Source organism: Gadus chalcogrammus, chromosome 5 (assembly GCF_026213295.1).
Source record: "Gadus chalcogrammus isolate NIFS_2021 chromosome 5, NIFS_Gcha_1.0, whole genome shotgun sequence".
In the NCBI taxonomy this organism is placed as follows: domain Eukaryota; kingdom Metazoa; phylum Chordata; class Actinopteri; order Gadiformes; family Gadidae; genus Gadus; species Gadus chalcogrammus.
In genome coordinates this window covers 21,268,026-21,285,546 of record NC_079416.1, presented here as the reverse complement: position 1 = coordinate 21,285,546, position 17,521 = coordinate 21,268,026, and the positions used below count along the sequence as shown (strand labels likewise).

General features: G+C 51.3%; 1 protein-coding gene across 1 annotated transcript; it reads right to left on the bottom strand.

The window, feature by feature from the left end:
* Nucleotides 1–7,595: 7,595 nt before the first annotated feature.
* LOC130383203 (kyphoscoliosis peptidase-like) lies at nt 7,596–15,346 on the bottom strand. Its single transcript, XM_056591288.1, has 7 exons — nt 15,293–15,346; nt 12,717–13,534; nt 11,234–11,348; nt 10,681–10,798; nt 10,292–10,483; nt 9,989–10,179; nt 7,596–9,415 (listed from the first exon to the last, which is right to left on the bottom strand). The coding sequence occupies exons 2-7, from the start codon at nt 13,512–13,514 to the stop codon at nt 8,100–8,102; spliced, it is 2,730 nt and encodes a 909-aa protein (XP_056447263.1). The 5' UTR covers nt 13,515–13,534; nt 15,293–15,346; the 3' UTR covers nt 7,596–8,099.
* Between the last annotated feature and the right edge of the window lie 2,175 nt (nt 15,347–17,521).

Genomic DNA, 17,521 nt, shown 5'->3' with positions numbered 1-17,521 from the left:
CACCACTAACCACTTGGTGAGTTGCATATTTCTGAAAACGAACGTTTAGGGTTGTTTTAAGCATAGACATCTTATATGATAGACGGAGCATCGAATGCTACCGCTTACTGGCACTGACGAGACGTGGGGCCGCCATCTTGGAGTGGTCATCCGCTCCACTTATTATGTCCATGGCTCCAGTCAGTGTAATCCGTTTGGCTGGAGCAATGAACTGTCAGCGCATTTAATTAATCATACCTCACTGAATACCACTGATTTTCATCCGTTTTTTTGTCATACGTGTAGCTATGATAAAGGCCACATGGTTTGGCGTGTTTTATTATTCAATACTAATTATACCAATAGTACAGTAATGTTAAATCTTGCTTGTGAAAAGTCATCCCCCGATTCCTATTGTGGATGGTCCGCCGATTTGAGCAGGAATACGCTGAACAACAGCCCGGCATCCTGTTTCTGCTGCTGTTGCTGCTCCCGGTTGACCACTCCAAGATGGCGGCCGTATTTCTCGCGTCCCAGCAGCCAATGCTCCGTCTATCTATAAGATGTCTATGGTTTTAAGGACAGGTTTGTGAATGCCAAAGCCAGCCATTCTGAAGCAGGCAGGAGCGAATCGAAATGAGCCAAAAACCTGAGACAGGATCAATAGTCCTGTCTCATTTCGGTGTGTCAACCACTATATTTCATCCTAGACAAACCAGAAAGGGTGCTCAATGTGCTAAATACCGGAATTGTCCTTTAAACATGCCCTGATCACGTGGACGCACAATTTTTTTTCTTTTTTTTCCCCCTCACCAGGGTGGGGAAAAGGTCCTCAACGTCATTCAGGGCCTACCCCTGACCAACCACATGTGCCGTGTTCCAATATCCATACTATCCGTACTTACTAGCCTAAGTTTGAGTACGTAGGGCGTTCCGATTCCGATCGGGCGAAATTAAGTGTACTGAAAGGACCCGGATGGTGTGCTCAAAACGGTCAAATCGCGAAGTGTGTGGCGATGTACACTTTTCGTACTCAACGGCAGCCAATCTAGGCATGTAGCGGAAGAGGGCTGAGCCAGGCTGAGCCAAAGTCGGCGCATTTTCCACATAGCCTGCATTAATAGTCATTTTGTAGTTTTTATAGTTTTTATAGCTTCTTATAGCTGCTAGGCGTAAAAAGTTCACCGTTCAAAGTGGGATGTTTATTGTGGGGGAGGAGCCGCGGCGGCAGTCGTGATCGTAATTTCCGGTTAGTGCACCACGGAGTATGGCTACACCCCTGCATACATACAATCTCTCTCACACACACACACACACACACACACACACACACACACACACACACACACACACACACACACACACACACACACACACACACACACACACACGTGCTCCCTCTCTTTCTCTTTCACACTGTCTCTCACGTACGCACACCGACACACCGACACACACACACACACACACACACACACACACACACACACACACACACACACACACACACACACACCCTCTCACCTCGCTGCCGTCACATCACTTCAGCTCCTGTCTCCCTTCACTTCATGAGCTATGAAACGCCTGAAAAACCCAAACCCTTTCTGGTCACGAACACCTAGCTTGTTTGCGGCCAACCAGTGTTGCAGCCAGGATCTGGCAACACTGCTGCCAACAGCCACATCTTTTGTGTTTAATTGACACACACATAATTGCACTATGCCACTATGAAGATATGTGCGTGAAGACAGGTCAAACAGACGTTCCATACAAAGTGTTGGTGATTCACCTTCAGGGGGATTATGGTCAATTTGGCCAGATTGGGCGGGAAATCTGGCCTAATCTAGCATCACTGACTATGATGGTTATCAAACGCACCTTAACAACAATAAGACTCCTTATTACAGCTGTTTATCGTGTTTTAAGAGACCCTAAACGTGTGATTTCTCTCCGTGGTAAGTACTGTAAGAGACGCTGGAACGCTGCACCACGGTAGGACTCTGCTCTCGCTCTGGTGTCGTCGTGTTTAGACCTCTAGCTCCTCACACCGTTCTCCTAGCTCCTGCTAGCGCTCTCACTTCCTGTCCCACGCAGGAAGTGATGGCGACTAGGTCCCTGTAGAAGCCATGCATGGAGAGCGAGAGGCGCGGCCCTGCTGCTGAATGGAGAGAGCGTGGAGCGCTGAATGAACATGCACACGGTGCTGTGTTTTAATTTCTCTTGATTAGAAAAAAAATTTCCCAGCCATGGTCGACCCAGTTCTCCATCCAGCAACCTGTTGTTTTCTATCTAGCCCATTAGCCGTGCCGTATTCCCCCCAGTGTTTACGTTCTGCCTGCTTGGATTTCACGCGTCTGAAATAATAGTGCGCGTCGCACGTCGTGGTGTGTTTAGCCAGGGCTGTAGTGGAGCCGAGGGATGGATGGTATGGATGTCTGGGCATTAGCACCTTCTTCTCCAGCATGCACGTCTTTAGATAAAGTATGACAGAAACTGGACTTCTCTTTTGTTTTTCGGTTATTTTCTTGTTCACATGACACAACACTGAGTCGTAAAATCAACAAGTCAATCAATTGCCATGGTAAATATATATATAAATATATATAAGTACTTCAGGATATATATATATTTATATATATGCAGTATTTCACGTTTCCACCAGGGGTCAAGTGGGTGGGCTCATTGAGCCGTTTCAAAATAGACCCGCGACGTATGATGGACGGATTAGCGGACCAATCGGTACAGTCCACTGGATAGGATGGGCGGTTCCTCTCTCCATCATACACTCCCACTTGTATGGTCACTAAGGGTTGGACTTTGAAATTGCCTGTGGTAACCCGCACCACAGCTGGTGGTAAAAATGGTGTTGGTCCTTGTGTTTTGCTCCTTAACCCGTCGCCTAGACATCGAGCAGTTCATCAGAGAGTAGAGATATAGCAGAGAGATAGAGCTCTTCAACAGCCAGCTGGACCTCCAGACACAGCCAGTCCTGTTCGACCCCCCTCTGTAGATCATCTCCGTCCGTCCGTCTGTCTGTCTTTCTGTCTGTCTGTCAGTGTGTCTTCGTTAAAGCCAAGGGAATCGTTGAGGGAGGTATGGGGGGTGGGGGGGTGGCGGGGATGGATGTGAACAGACTCCCAGACCTGTGTTGTTTACCGGTCCAGACCAGCGCTCACCACGCTCTGAGTTTAGCTGCCAGCGTTGCGTTGCAGAGAGCAGAGTGCTTGTCATCAGGTGAGCTGGGGGCTCAGGGCAGCCCTCCGCCCGGCCTCTGGGCTCACCAGACAGAACCCAGGAAGAGACACAGACACACGACAGCACAACCTCCTGGAACCACCCTGAGAGGGGAGCTCCTGTGTGGGAGCGTTGGTGCTCGTGAGATAGAGAGTGTGTGTGGGTATGAGATTGTGTGCATGAGATAGGGAGTGTGTGTGTGTTTGTGAGCGTGAGATAGAGAGTGTGTGTGTGTGTGTGTGTGTATGTGCGTGAGATTGAGAGTGTGTGTGTCTGGGGGGGGGGGGGGGGAAGGGGGGTGTTAATGAGGGTTGGCTGGCCGCTGCCGCTATTCCTCGACTGGCACGAGGAGTCTGTAATTCTGCCCGGTCCCTGGTGGATTTTCCTAAGAATCGCTCCTTCTCTCTGGTCACCCAATCCCCAGCACACCTGTTGTCTTGTCTGGTTGCCACGGCGGCACGGAGAGGCCTCAGCAAGGGAAGAGGGAGCACTTTGTTATGTCGCTGTTCGCATAAACAACCCATCTACCGCCCGGTGTCCATGCACCATGTCTGGGACGCGGTTCGGGTCCTACCGGGGGTTAAACCCGTCGTTTGTATGTGTGTGATGTTGCCAGAATCTCTCTCTGGTGATGTCCAAGGTCCTATGCATGTCCCCTTGTCCTCTACAGCCTTTCCTCTCCAACCTGCTCCTCGTGACCAGCCTGTTCTCCTCCGCGGAGTGGCTGCATCTTCATTTGTCTATAGCAATAAAAGCTGAACCGTTTTCAAGATGAAGGGTCCTCTTAGCCGCAGGTTGTATGTAGTCGTTACCTGTAGTCTACTGTAGTGCCCTGTGAACCGGGAGGTCACTGGCTGTGAATAGTAGGCGACTAAAGGAGCTCTTGTCCCGTCTGGACATGAGCCACGCTTTGTCTATGGGGTCAGCAGTGACACGCACTAGCCCTCAGCCCTGGGGTCGAGACGGTGCCTTCCCTACCACGGGTCGTGGTTCCTTACTCAACGCTGTCCCTGAAGTGTACTTGTGCCGTGTGTTTTACATGTGGGGCTTACTGACCCCTGAACCCTTTGAGGACCTTGCCAATCCCTGCTCCCGGGCCGCTCATGCTCTTTCCTCGACTGATATTGAAGTATAATACACATATATGTATTGATAATATTTAACAAGATTTCCAAATCGAGTTGCCATTGGAACGAACCCCCAGCCCAAGATGATGCGTGTGTGGGGGCGTTTTTTAAAAGCAGATTTGAACGGCGATTAGCGCTAAATCCTCGGCTGACAAACGAGGGTTTTCTATTTTGACGTGAACACTTGGCGTCCCTAAACGGATCTCTTGAAGCTGTGTGTTAGAAACAACAGTTGCTCTCAGCCTGTCGTTATGTCATGCCTTCGAGAGCAGCCGTCTGTGACAGCAGAGGAGCTCACGGCTGGTCTCTACCAGGCTGTACTGAGTGGAGAGCCACCATGGCCACCGCACGGGGCTCCCAATCCCCCACAGATCAGCTGGTCGGTCGCCGGGCAGCACTCAAAGGGTCGCGGTAGGGTCAGGTTAGATGTTATACATATCAGAGTCAAAATAGCAACAACGTTAGCTACACAGTTACACTATTAATACTAATCTTATTACAAGTACCACATTATTTAGCATGTGTTCCGATTTCATGTGTTATTCCGATACGATGTAATGTGAATACGATGTCACGCAATATTCCGATTCAATGTAACAACATGATGCCAGAGAGGGGGGCGGGGACACCGCAGAGACAGCCAGAGGGCTCGCCGTCGTTCAGAGAACCAATCAAAAAGCCGCACTCAGGCTGGCCTCCTCGACATCGCCACGGTCGCGCCTCCGCGTATTGAGTTTCGTAAAATGGCCGACGCTCTGTCCCGGAAAAGAGGATGGCGTCTGATTAGAGAATACATTTCACCGGGGTGTAGAGAACACAATCTCAAAGTCTGGGAGGGTCGAGTGAAATGTGCTGCCAGCAGCCGGCCTGAGTCGGGGAGGGAAAGCCGGGCCCGCTGCGGTCTGGAATGAAGAGGGTCGAGGGGCTAAAGTGGGTGACCCCCTGCTCACTGCACAGAGGGGGCCCCCGGGGAGCCCTCCTACAGTCTCAGTGTGTCCCGCACCCTCCTCTCTGGCGGTCCTCTCTAGCTGAAGTTATAGGAGAAAAAACAAAGTTTGGTGTTTCACTCCAGACCTGCTGTCCTCATACTGTGAAACAAATCACCATATGAGGGAATACAGGCTTCTGATTGGTTGCGAGTTCAGCTCCGGGGTTCCAAAGAGATTCAGTGATTTGGAATGTATGCACTTTTTAGACTTTTAACACTCGTATTCCGTCACGTCCTTGTTCGTATTAAGAGGGGTGGGTTCTGAGAAAAATCGTTTTCTAACTAAACAAAAACCTCTGGGCACTGATAAAGCGTTTCGGGATAAGAGATGTTTAATTTGGGGTATCTGTCCGACAGGGGTTGATAGTAGTTTAATTCCTCTAGTTATTTTCTCAGGTATTGTTGTTCCCACACCTGAGATCCAGAGATTTTGGTATCCTGTTGGCACAAAGGGAAGATCACATGAATCAAATCATCAATGTTTGATGTCTAGACGACTGAAATAGATGTGGGCATCGAAAAAACAAGGGCTTATTTATTCTGTCGGCCAGACGTCAAAATCTAGATTAAAAATAACTGGCACAACACGGAAGAGAAGAAAATAACTTCTTTATTTGCCGAAATAATTTAAACCTTGTTTTTTTTTTTTAAAGGGCAGTGTTCACAAGATGGAGTGAAATCGATTTTGCAATTGCACAAAACTACTGTAACTTCAGTTTGTTTTTATCCTGTGACTGATGCTTTATATAATCTAACTGTCGTATTTATTGCACCAAGTAATCGATTAAATATTTCTAAAGTTTGTTGTTTGCGTTCTGTTTTATCACTTCAAGCGTCTGACCCCCATCGTTCAGGACCCTCTGAACAATGCAGGAGAGTGCCCCCTCCCCCCCCCCCTCATGTATGGGGCCGCGGGGGGTCCTGGTTCCTCAGGGGGGGGGGCACAAAACTAATCAAGCAGGGCTATCTTTATGCGTGTGCACATTCTTGTCTGGGCACATGTATGTGTGTCTGTGATTATCTGAATGTGTGTGTGTTTGTGTGTGTTTGTGTAATTATTAACCATCACGGATGGAAAGGCAGCTGAAATAGAGCTGTGGGCATGTGTGGAATCACTCTACACATCCCCTTTCCCTGTGAGTGTGAGTGTGTGCGCATGCACCACTGAGTAAAGGAGAGGGTGTGCGTGTGGTGTCTGAGTGTGTGTGTGTGTGTGTGTGCACGGTGGTGTGCATGGTTGTGTGTGCGTGTCCTTGTAATGTTGCCAGGCAGATATGGCAGCCAGCTACCATGGATATCTTCTGACATCAGAGCTTCCTCTCTCTCTCTTTTTCTCTCTCCCTCTCCTAGTTCCATCTCTCACTTTTGCTCTGTCTTTCTCCCTTCTCCGCTTTCATTCCCTCATCCTCCCTTCCTCCCTCTCGCTCCCTTTTATTCGGTTTACCCCTCTCTAACTCTCCCCTCTTTTCTCCTCCTTCACTGTCTACCCTCTAACCTCCCTCTCCCTTATATTATTATCCATATATTCTGTCAATCCCTCTCCTTCCCTCCCCCTTTCTCTCCCCTCTATTTTATCTGTGAGGTACCCTCCCCCCTCCCTTGTGTTGTGTTTCTGTGTTTGAACCAGAAGTAGGATCTTATTTTATGACCCCCCCCACCCCCCAAAAGGGGTCCAGGATACCCAGGACCAAGACTGGCCTTTGGGGGGTACCCCCCTAGTTGGCTGATCTTGAGGTGTGTGCGCCGTGGTGTAGGAGGGGTAAGTCGCCTGCCTCCTCCCTTCACATCCATGGCCCAGAAAACCACGCTGTGTTGAACTCCCTTATGGATCGCCTACATCATGTAAATAGGATGAAACTCACACAAGGCAGCGGCCCAGAACAGAGTCCTGAGTGACTGCTGGACCCCACAGTAGGACTATGGGGGTGGTGTACTGTCATCTGACAGGCTACATTTTGTGACATGTTCTGTGATATCTGATGATTAACTCACACCAGTAGTTAACTGTTTACCAGACTATGTACCACATGGATCTATTGGTTAGCAGACTTTGGTCATAATGATGCAAGGTGAGTATTTGTCCTTGATCATCAAGTAAGTTGTTAAAACCAGTTCAAACAAACCATTGCACTGTGATTATCAATCCTAAATTTGACCTAAAATCCTAAACAGGAAAGGTAGACCATTACAATCATAAATCCTCAATGGCTACCTGGTTAATAAACAGTCAAGAGACTCAAGGTTTTAAAAACAATGTTTTTATTACCGCCCGTCGTTTGAACAATCGTGGTTACAGCGGAGGCCTTGGCTAGCATGTGTACTGGTATGTTCCCCACCCTTGACCAGCGAGCAGTTCGGAGCTCCATGGGGGAAACTGCCAGTCAGCAGTGTGCTGCTGCCCTCCTGTCTGGCTAGGACAGGGGGCAATAAATCCTTGCATTTCCTCCCTGGGCTTTGAGTCCCCGAACCTGAGCACTGGGTCTCGCGGCACGCCACGAAGAGGTGCCAGAATGCGGGGGGACAATGGCAGGAAGGCTTTCTCTAAGGGCTGTCCGACCAAGCTTGTTTGTGATTGGCTGCCTACCTGTTTTGTGTCAACTTCAAAGGGCTCTCACGTAATGGCACTCGAGAAAAATAAAAAAGCAACAATGCTAAACGTCCGGACCAGCCTCGGGCATCGGTCTTGGACACGGACCCCCTGTTTGGTCAAGCCTGTATCAAAGGGCTTCTGAAGAAAAGCGTTTAGCGTCCGAGTGGTTTCAGGGTGGCCGACGTTACTCCTCACTCTGCCTGATGTCAAAGGCCAACATGACGGCCATGGCTCCGTCGTCCTCCGAAGAGGCCGCCAGCTGGACCTGTCGGACGCCCCCTGTGAACACATCCCCCTCCCACACCCGGCTTTTGTTCATCTTCAGCTCCACCTTCCCCTCCCCGACCACGCTCACCTTCTTGGCCCCCGGGACCCTGACCCTGAAGCGGACCCAGGCGGCGGGCTCCAACAAACCCACGCGGGGCTCGAACAGCACGCAGCCCTTCCCCCAGGCGGTGTAAGTGCTGGGGAAAGGAGGCCCCGGCTGCTCGCAACTGCTCCTCAGGACAAAGTCACACATGGGGTTGAAGTCGGCGCCGGGGGCGTTCCGGGCGTAGAGCCCCAGGCGGTACACCCCCGGGCCGGGCAGGCTGGTGCTCACCGTCACCTTGCTGTCGGTGAAGGCGAAGAAGAGGTGGCGCTCCAGGCGGACGGCCGGCGCCTGGCCCTCCGCCCTCCCCAGCACTGTGTGGAGCTCCAGGTCCTGCTGATTGTGGAAGGTGACGTTGCACTTCCCCTGCTGCGTGCTCACCAGCGCCCCCGTGTGGCTGAACTTGGACAGGCCCGCCTTCAGCGTGCGGGTCCCCGGGCCGCACTCCGAGCCAAGGCCCGGCGGGAACAGCTCGACCTGGGCCGCCACCTTGCAGTGCAGCAAGAAGTTTGCGGCGTTCTGGAAGCGGACCTCAGACTTGTCGTAGTCTCGCACGAACACGGACAGGCGGTAGAAGCCGCGGGACGGGCAAAGCGCGTGGACCGTCAGCCCGTCCGGGCGGATCTGCGTAGCCAGGCATCGCTTGGCGAGGGCGGGCTCCAGCCCCGGGTGGACCAGCTCGCACAGCGCCATCAGAGACCGGGAGGTCTTCATCGTCAGCTCCAGCTCGCCCTCTTCCACCTCCAGCACCTGAGTCCCCGGGGAGCCTCCCGGGGTCATGCCCAGGGCCTCTGAACCGGCCTGCAGGCCCCAGGACAGGAAGGGGTTCTCGGGGATCTCCTCCATGGCCCTGGGGGCCGGGCACTCCACGGTGAAGGAGCAGACCCAGCTCAGTGGTGTGGAGGCCAGCTCGGGCCGGGCGTACACCCTGACGTCGTAGGTCCCCTGGGAGCGGGGCAGGATCTGCAGGCGCATGGTGCGGTGCGACATGGTCAGCAGGCCCCAAGAGGAGCCGCTGGTTTCCTTTTGCTCGGCGGCGCCCCCATGCAGGAAGTCATGTCGTGGGGTGATGTCATAGGTGTAGGTCACTGACCTGGAGGAGCTGATGGACAGGTTCATCTCCCCGTCATCTAAGGACGGAAACACAGCGCTGGATGAACAGAACTCGTCGCAAGGGCTGTTTCTGTTTGGTCAAATCAGGGACCAGCCTGTGACGGGATTAAAGTATAACTGTTAATGTCTACTGAGGTGCCACTGATTGGCAACAACACAAAATAACTCCTAGTTGTACCTCGTTTACAATTGAGGTTGTTCCTGCTTTATTTTGGGGACACGGCATAACTATTTTAGCTTTGCTTCCTGTGAATCCTCCAAAGTCTCCAAATTGAACTTTGACCAGGAGTGATGTGAAACCAACTCATCACTAAAGGCAGTAGCTCAGGAGGTAGAGCTGGTTGGCCGGTAACCCCAAGATTGCTAGTTCGATCCCCGGCTCCTCCTAGCTTAGTGCCGAGGTGCCCCTGGGCAAGGCCCCTAACTCTAACTGCTCCTTGACGAGCTGGCTGTCGCCGTGAATGGTTGAATCCCCCGTCGGTGTGTGATCTGTATGAATTGGTGAAGGTCAGGCAATATTGTGAAGCGCTTTGGATAAAAGCGCTACATAAATGCAGTCCATTTACCATTTACTAAAGGAAGAGGCCCACCTGTGAGCATGTAGAAGTGCTGCGGCTGGATGAGCTTCAGGCCCAGGGAGAAGAACGTGGAGGTCTTGAAGACCCGCATCTCAAACTCCTCCCGGGAGATGGGCTGGTCCAGGAGCTGCCACTCCTCCTTGTCAGGGTAGTGAGACTCCACAAAGTCCTCCGGATCGGTCAGGAAGTAGAAATCATCGAACCTTAAGAGTCAAAGCAACACAGCGGAGGGTTTGAGGTTAAGACTCAGACCTCCAGAGGACTTTCCATCGTCTCGGTTCCCTCTCGGTGAATGCTTCTGAGTCTGCGTCTTACTTCTTGACGAAGCTCTTGTGCTCCATGTCGACACGACCGGCGCCCCAGCAGGCGTCCATTAGGAACCACTGCCCCCCCAGCAGCACGGCATTCCACATGTGGTCCGACCGCACGTCCCGGAGGCTCTGACCCGGCCGGTGTCCGATGCCCTTGCTGTGGCCGGGGACTTCCTGGCACTGGAGGCCCACCTCTCTGAACACACACCAGGGAGCAGAGATATCACTACATGGTAATTGTCATTACTACATCATACGATACATCTATATATATAGACATCTATATGTATTTATAAATCATATGATCAATGGCTGATCCATTGGGGTGGTGGACGACTAGAGGAGGCGGATGGAGCTAGGGTTAGGTAAACGGAGGGATGCAGGGACTCTGACCGGCACATCTCCAGACAGAGGCTGGAGTAGCCACAGCAGACGCCCTTCCCTGCAGCGATCACCTCCTCCGGGGAGGACAGCTTCTCCGACTGGCCCAGGTACCCGCTCACATCGTACTCTGCAGAGCAACACACGCAGTACGACTTCAATATTAACCAAGGGTACGTCAATATCTCTGAACCTTATAGTTGCCTTAAAGTACGGCTAACTAAACCTGAACCTTATATTTATCAATGACTAAACTTGAACCTTATAGTTGCCTTAAAGTATTGCTAACTAAACTTCAACCATAAAGTGGCCTTAAAGTAACGCTAACAAAAGTTGAACATCATAGTTGCGTTAATTTATCTTCAACTAAACTTGAACCTTAGAGTTGTGTTAATGTATCTCTAACTAAACTTGAACATATAGTTGCCTTAAATTATTGCTAACTAAACGTCTGTCTTAAAGTGGCTTTAAAGTCTTGCTAACTAAGTTCAGAGCAGCAGAATCGGTGGGGGGGTTGGGGAGTGGAGGGGGGGAGGGTAGGGATCTAGGCTGGAGCCAAACCCACCTATGTTGTGGCACAACCAGACCCAGATGGCTCGCAGCCTCTCCAGCTCAGTCCGCGCTTCCTGCGTGACGTTCTGGGCGATCGTCTTCACCTCATACACACACTTCTGCTTCAGCTGGAACCACACGGCGAAACACAGCATGGGAAGCATGATATTAGTGCTGAAATGTGTTACAGATTTCATTGTCTCTTTTAATAATCCTGTTAAAACTGGATTAAAGTGTACGAACAATACATTACCATTGGACACACAGTGATATCTAAATCGTAGATATTTCTGGAATGAGATACTTTTATTTTTGGTTATTTCTTTGAAGTGTGTATTTCCCACAACTTGTCAACAAAATTGGTAAAGGTTTTACCAAGTAAGTGTCAAACATTCAGCAGTATTCAAGCAGTATTGTTATCTCTGAATCAATAGAGACACAGCTTCCAGTACAAAGGGAGAGAACCTTTTACTCAGTCTATTGACCATTGTTTGGGTGAACTGCCATGGCCGGTCTCAGCACTAGAGAACTCGCGCTTGGAAAACCAGACTGGTGTAGAAGTAGCCGTATGTGTTGAGAACATATGTGCCATGTACCATAGTAGCACATACTTGTTATTAGTCCCCCATGTTGGGAACATATAAAAAGAACCAAACATGTAGAACACATGTGGATAAACATACACTTAGAAGTATGCTTGTACAACATACATGAATGTTATGAATCATACGTGTTGTGATACATGTCTTAAATGTGTGCCCGTGTGGTGAATAGATGTCTGTCTTCTCCCTTCTAAATGCTTCAGAAGCCTCCATGTTGTGTCGCGGCCAGAACTCTGTCCCGCTTGTGTTTAATCTTATGGCAGGTGCCTCTCCATTAGCCCCCACCACCCAGCCGCTGTATAAATAGGACCCCACTAACTAGTTCGCTGGAAACTGTGCTTTGTCCACGTCCACGGACGTCTCCCATGGAACGTGGCTGACCTTTGGGAGCCGGGCCTTAAGGGTTGATTATGGTTCCACATCGACGCAACGCAAAGGGGTTTATGGACCCTACTCGCGTCCACTGCAAGGGCCGGACGTGTTGTAACCTTGTGTCGAGGCGACGCAGCAAGGAGGGCTGTGATTGAACCAAAACAGGTTCACGACTGTGGCTGCATGGTCCGTGCGTTGCGTCAACGTGGAACCATAATCAGCCTTTTAGGGTTGCTCTCATAAGGCTTGTGTGCGGCTACCACACCACCGCTGCAGGCGTGGTGGCCCAGACACGCCGCCAAAGCCTGTGGTATTAGCTGTTCCATTTGGCTTCTGTAACGCTGTGTATTGGGATGTGTTGGAGAACTCTGTTCCCGTCGGGGTTCTTGTGTATTAAAAGGCCCTCCCTCTCCCGGGAGCTACTTAAGGTAAAAGCATTCCCGGGGTGTCTCACGGGGTTCTCTGTGATGTTGTGCAACCTGAGACTGTGGCGGTGTCCGGGTGCAACCCGCCGCCGCTCACCTGCGCCCCGGCCCTGATTGCGTGGGCGTCGACCCGGCTGAACGCCTCCGAGCCGGAGAACAGGTCCTTCCTGCGCCGACGCTTCCCGGGCGCCGCCCCCCTCAGGCCCGTCTTCGCCGCTCCCTCCGGCTCCTTCCTCACGGCGCTTTTCTTCACCACGGCGACGGTGCGGGCGGCACTCTCCGAGGACAGCTGCCTCTTGGCGGCCGGGCGCGTGTCCTCGCTCTCTGCCGCCAGCCTCTCGAACACGCCGCGCCCGGAGAGCACCGCGCTCTGGACCCCCGGGGCGGAGGCAGAGGGGCCCAGCTGGAGTCGGGCCCCTGGGGTGGCCTTCAAACCGATCTTTGAGACTGTCTTTAAACCTGTCTTTGAGTCCTTCTTTAAGTCTGTCTTTAAGTCTAACTTTACCTTTGTCTTTAAGTCCGGCATCAAGTCTGTCTTTAAGTCCATCTTTGAGTCTGTCTTTGAATTTGTCTGTAAGTCTGTCTTTAAGTCTGTCTTTAAGTCCATCTTAAAGTCCATCTTTAAGTCTGACTTTACCTCTGCCTCTAAGTCTGTCTTTAACTCCATCTTTGAGTCTATCTTCGAGTCTGTCTTTAAGTCCATCTTCGAGCCAGCTCCTGTCCCATTCATGACCAGGGTTCCAACGATGGCGATGGGTCTCAGAACACCGACGGTGGAAGCCTCCGGCTTCTTAACCTGTGGACACGCCCTCTGGCTCTGCTCACCTGGAGGGGCGTGGCCGGCGATACAGGTGAAGGGGAAGGAGAACTTCTGGATGGCTACGTCCGCTGACATGATGCTCGCTGCCGGGCGTCCTGTGAAGGTGGAGAGACAGAAGACGGACGCTCTATTACACCCTAGCCCCTCTGCGTTCTGTCGGCTGGGTTTAGCCCTTGTTCACGTCTGAACCCACCGTGTGTTTTTTTCCTATTTGTGATGTTGTTGAACTCTGAGGGCAGCCGCCGCCAAAATAAGTCACCGCCGAACGCGATGGAAGTGAAATACGCGAGTGAATATTCCTTATCGAGAACTTTTAACTAGACAGTGATGAATTAGCAATTATAGCCTGTCTATTAATGACCATAAATGAAGACGGGGGGCCAGTGGTCATTCGTCTTTGTCTCAGACAGAAACCTGGAGTTAAACATGGACCACATTACTGCTGGCAGTTGTACCACCGTCCAGAAGGATGGCCGGATAATGTGACCGATCAGTCCAAGGCGACCACACACACCTTTTATTTTTAGTCGTGGATTTTAGGGCAAATATTTCCCTGGGACTAGCATCTAGTTCTATGTATCTCAACTGGCAAAGCAGGTCATTAACACTGCCAAGGGGGTTAAGGGTTAGGGGTTAAATTCCGTCTGGGGCCACCCATGCTAAACCTGATATTAAGACTCTTTGGATTTTAGTGTCCGCCTTATGGCATATAAATCATCTCCATCACCACCATTGATAACATTCCCACTGACCTAAACTTCTAATCTTCTAATCTGTCCAACCAACCTCAAAACGTACTTACACTTTGAAGTAGACCTTAGAGCTTAGACTACGCTTTCAACCGCACTTAACAATAACCTAACGGTAACCTTACTGTAACATAACCTTCCCTGAAACAGAAGCGCTTGGGGCCTATTGGTAAGCCAAGCGGTAGAGATGATCAATGTGAACAGGAACCCAGATGAACTATGGGATATGAGATACAGCAGAAGAGTATTGTCCTCCACACAGTAAGTGTGGGGGTTCAGGAGATGTAGGCCAGCCGTAGGAAGGCAGGGAGGACACGCAGCCTTCCATCAGCCTAACACGTCTGAGAACACCTGGGCTCCGAAACCACTCACAGCATCACCAATTTCCCTCCCAGGATGTAAGGTGTTGGGTGTTAGCTTATATTTTATTTTATCGCACACACACACACACACACACACACACACACACACACACACAGCATCAGAAAAGGTGGGACAACTCACCAGTCAACACAGCCAGGATGGAATCAAACCAGCAACCTTCCAGTTCTCTAGACGACCTGCTCTACTCTGCTCGACATTTGAACCCACTTCCCTTCAAAGTCCAAGTCAACTTTATTGTCAATTTCAAAATATGTGCCAGACACACAGAGGTATCGAAATTGCTTTTAACTCCGACCCACAGTGCAATAAGAACAAACAACAACACTTAACCATTTCTACCCCTTACCCCTTCCCCTTACCCCTCCCCCTTGTTTTGAAGGGGGAAGGGGTAAGGGGTAGAAATGGGATTGGGGCTTAGGCCCAATCCCATTTCTACCCCTTACGCCTTCCCCTTACGCCTTCCCCTTATGCCTTCCCCTTACCCCTTACCCCCTTATCCTTTCAAAACAAGGGCAAGGGGTAAGGGGTAGAAATGGGATTGGGCCTCTGCAGCAACAGACTGAAGTGACATATTGTCAACATTATCCCAACACCCTACGATGGACAGCGCCTCTGTCATGTCCATCTCTGAACCCTCACCCTCTCCAGATACCTGTCAGAACCGGGTTCCCCCGCCACACAGGTGAACAGGTGACGTCACAGCTCACACCTTCTACTCACCCTTAGAGGACCTGAGAGAAGCCTGCTGGGGGTTGTCGTGGGTGTTGTCGTGGGGGGGGGGGGGTGGGGGGGCTGAGAGGTTGACGTTTCCACGACGACCCGGTGACTGTGCTCCGTGGCCGGGGTAAGGGCTTATATACTCCCCCAGCTCCGGCCCCCGAGAATAACAGACTAAAAATACCAACAGCCAGCCAACGGCAGCCAATGGGGCGGGGGCCAGCTCAGGAGTCTGACGTATGCCGCGCCGCGCGTGTGTGTGCTGTGTGTGCCGTGTGTGCCGTGTGTGCCGTGTGTGCCGTGTGTGTGTGTGTGTGTGTGTGTGTGTGTGTGTGTGTGTGTGTGTGTGTGTGTGTGCTGTGTGTGCGCGTCTGTGTTGATACGTGTAATTTACATGCCTGCATTCTCACAGATGCATGTGTGGTCTTGGTAGCTTGTATGATTGAATGCGTGTGTGTGTGTTTGTGTGTGTTTATGTGCGCCTATGTTTGTGTATTTCTCGTCATGGTTGAGTGAGTGAGTGTGTGTGCGTGTTTCAATGTGTGTTGAGGTGTGTGTTTGTCATTGAGTGTATAGAGTTTGGTAAAAGTGTGTGTGTGTGTGTAGAGGGGTATTAAAGTGTGTGTGTTTGGGTAACCATGTGTCACTGAGCCTGTGTGATCACAAGTGTTTATGTTTTTGCGCCACTATTTGTAGGTTAGGGGTAGTGTGTGTGTGTGTATAGATCCTTTGTGTGTTTACTGGGGGTGAGTGAAGGGTGATGGTGTGTGTGTGCGTGTGTGAGTTGAGACAGGGGCTAGAACCGCCCCTTTCTATTTGCTGAGAGGTCATGACCTTTATGATTATGATTATATCCACTTCAATCTAGTGCTAAGACACACTCCACACACAATACCTCCCCGAACGCACACAAAAACACATTCTCAGGCACACACACGCACACACACATGCACGCACGCACACACACACACACACACACATACACATGCAGGCACACACAAACACACACACACACATAGACACACACACGTACACACAAACACACGTTCTCACGCACACACACACACAGACACACACACGCACATGCAAGCACACACAAACACATGTTCTCTCACACACATGCACGCACGTACACACACATACATACACCCACACATGTGTTCTGTTCCATCTATGTTTTCATTCAGTGACTGATAACATATAGTAATAAAGTCAAGGTTTACTTTGACCCACTGTCAGTCAGTCCCTCCCGCTGTCCGTCTGTCCGTCTGTCCGTCTGTCCGTCTGTCCGTCTGTCCGTCTGTCCGTCTGTCCGTCTGTCCGTTCTTTCTCTCTGTCTGTCTGTCTGTCTGTCTGTCTGTCTGTCTGTTGGTCTGTCTGTCTGTCTGTCTGTCTGTCTGTCTGTCTGTCTGTCTGTCTGTCAGCACCTTGACGACCACCTTCAGAACGAACGCTCACCACACTCGGCTCGGCGGCCGCGCCCCCCTGACCGCCCCGTCGCGAGGCCGCGCCCCCTGACCGCCCCGTCGCGAGGCCGCGCCCCCTGACCGCCCCGTCGCGAGGCCGCGCCCCCTGACCGCCCCGTCGCGAGGCCGCACCCCCCTGACCGCCCCGTCGCGAGGCCGCGCCCCCCTGACCGCCCCGTCGCGAGGCCGCACCCCCGGCTCCAGGTGTTGCGACGCCGGGCGGCGTATGTCGCCGTGGAGGTGGGCGGGGAGCGGGGGGCTGTCAGGCCCGTCCCCGTGGCTGTGATGAGGCCATCTGGAGCAGATGTCGGCCGCCGACAGCAAAGGAACGGGGCTTCCTTCTGCCCGGTGTGGGGGTGGGACGCCCGCGGTGTGCCACATGTTGCCAGGTAACCCGGTGACAGTTGAGGAGGAAGCCCTGATGAGCTTCAGCCATCAGCATCTGTACTGTGGGCTCTGCCGAGCCTGGCTGACCGCCAATGTGTGTTTAACGAAGAAAGCACTTGCATACTTCAGTATGATGCTATATACCTAACAATAACACAGGATTAAGGTCATTTAATTCATCTTATCTATTTTATTTTATTATTTCATTTTATTGTATGACTATGTTTCAATGTGAAGCACTTTGAGTCTGCCCTTATTAAAAGTGCTAGGCCTATATAAATAAAGTCACCTTGTCTTTTCCTTTAATTAATATATTCTAATGATCAATCATTGAAATTGAGTGACTGGTCCTTAGCCTCAAATTAATCAAATGGATCCA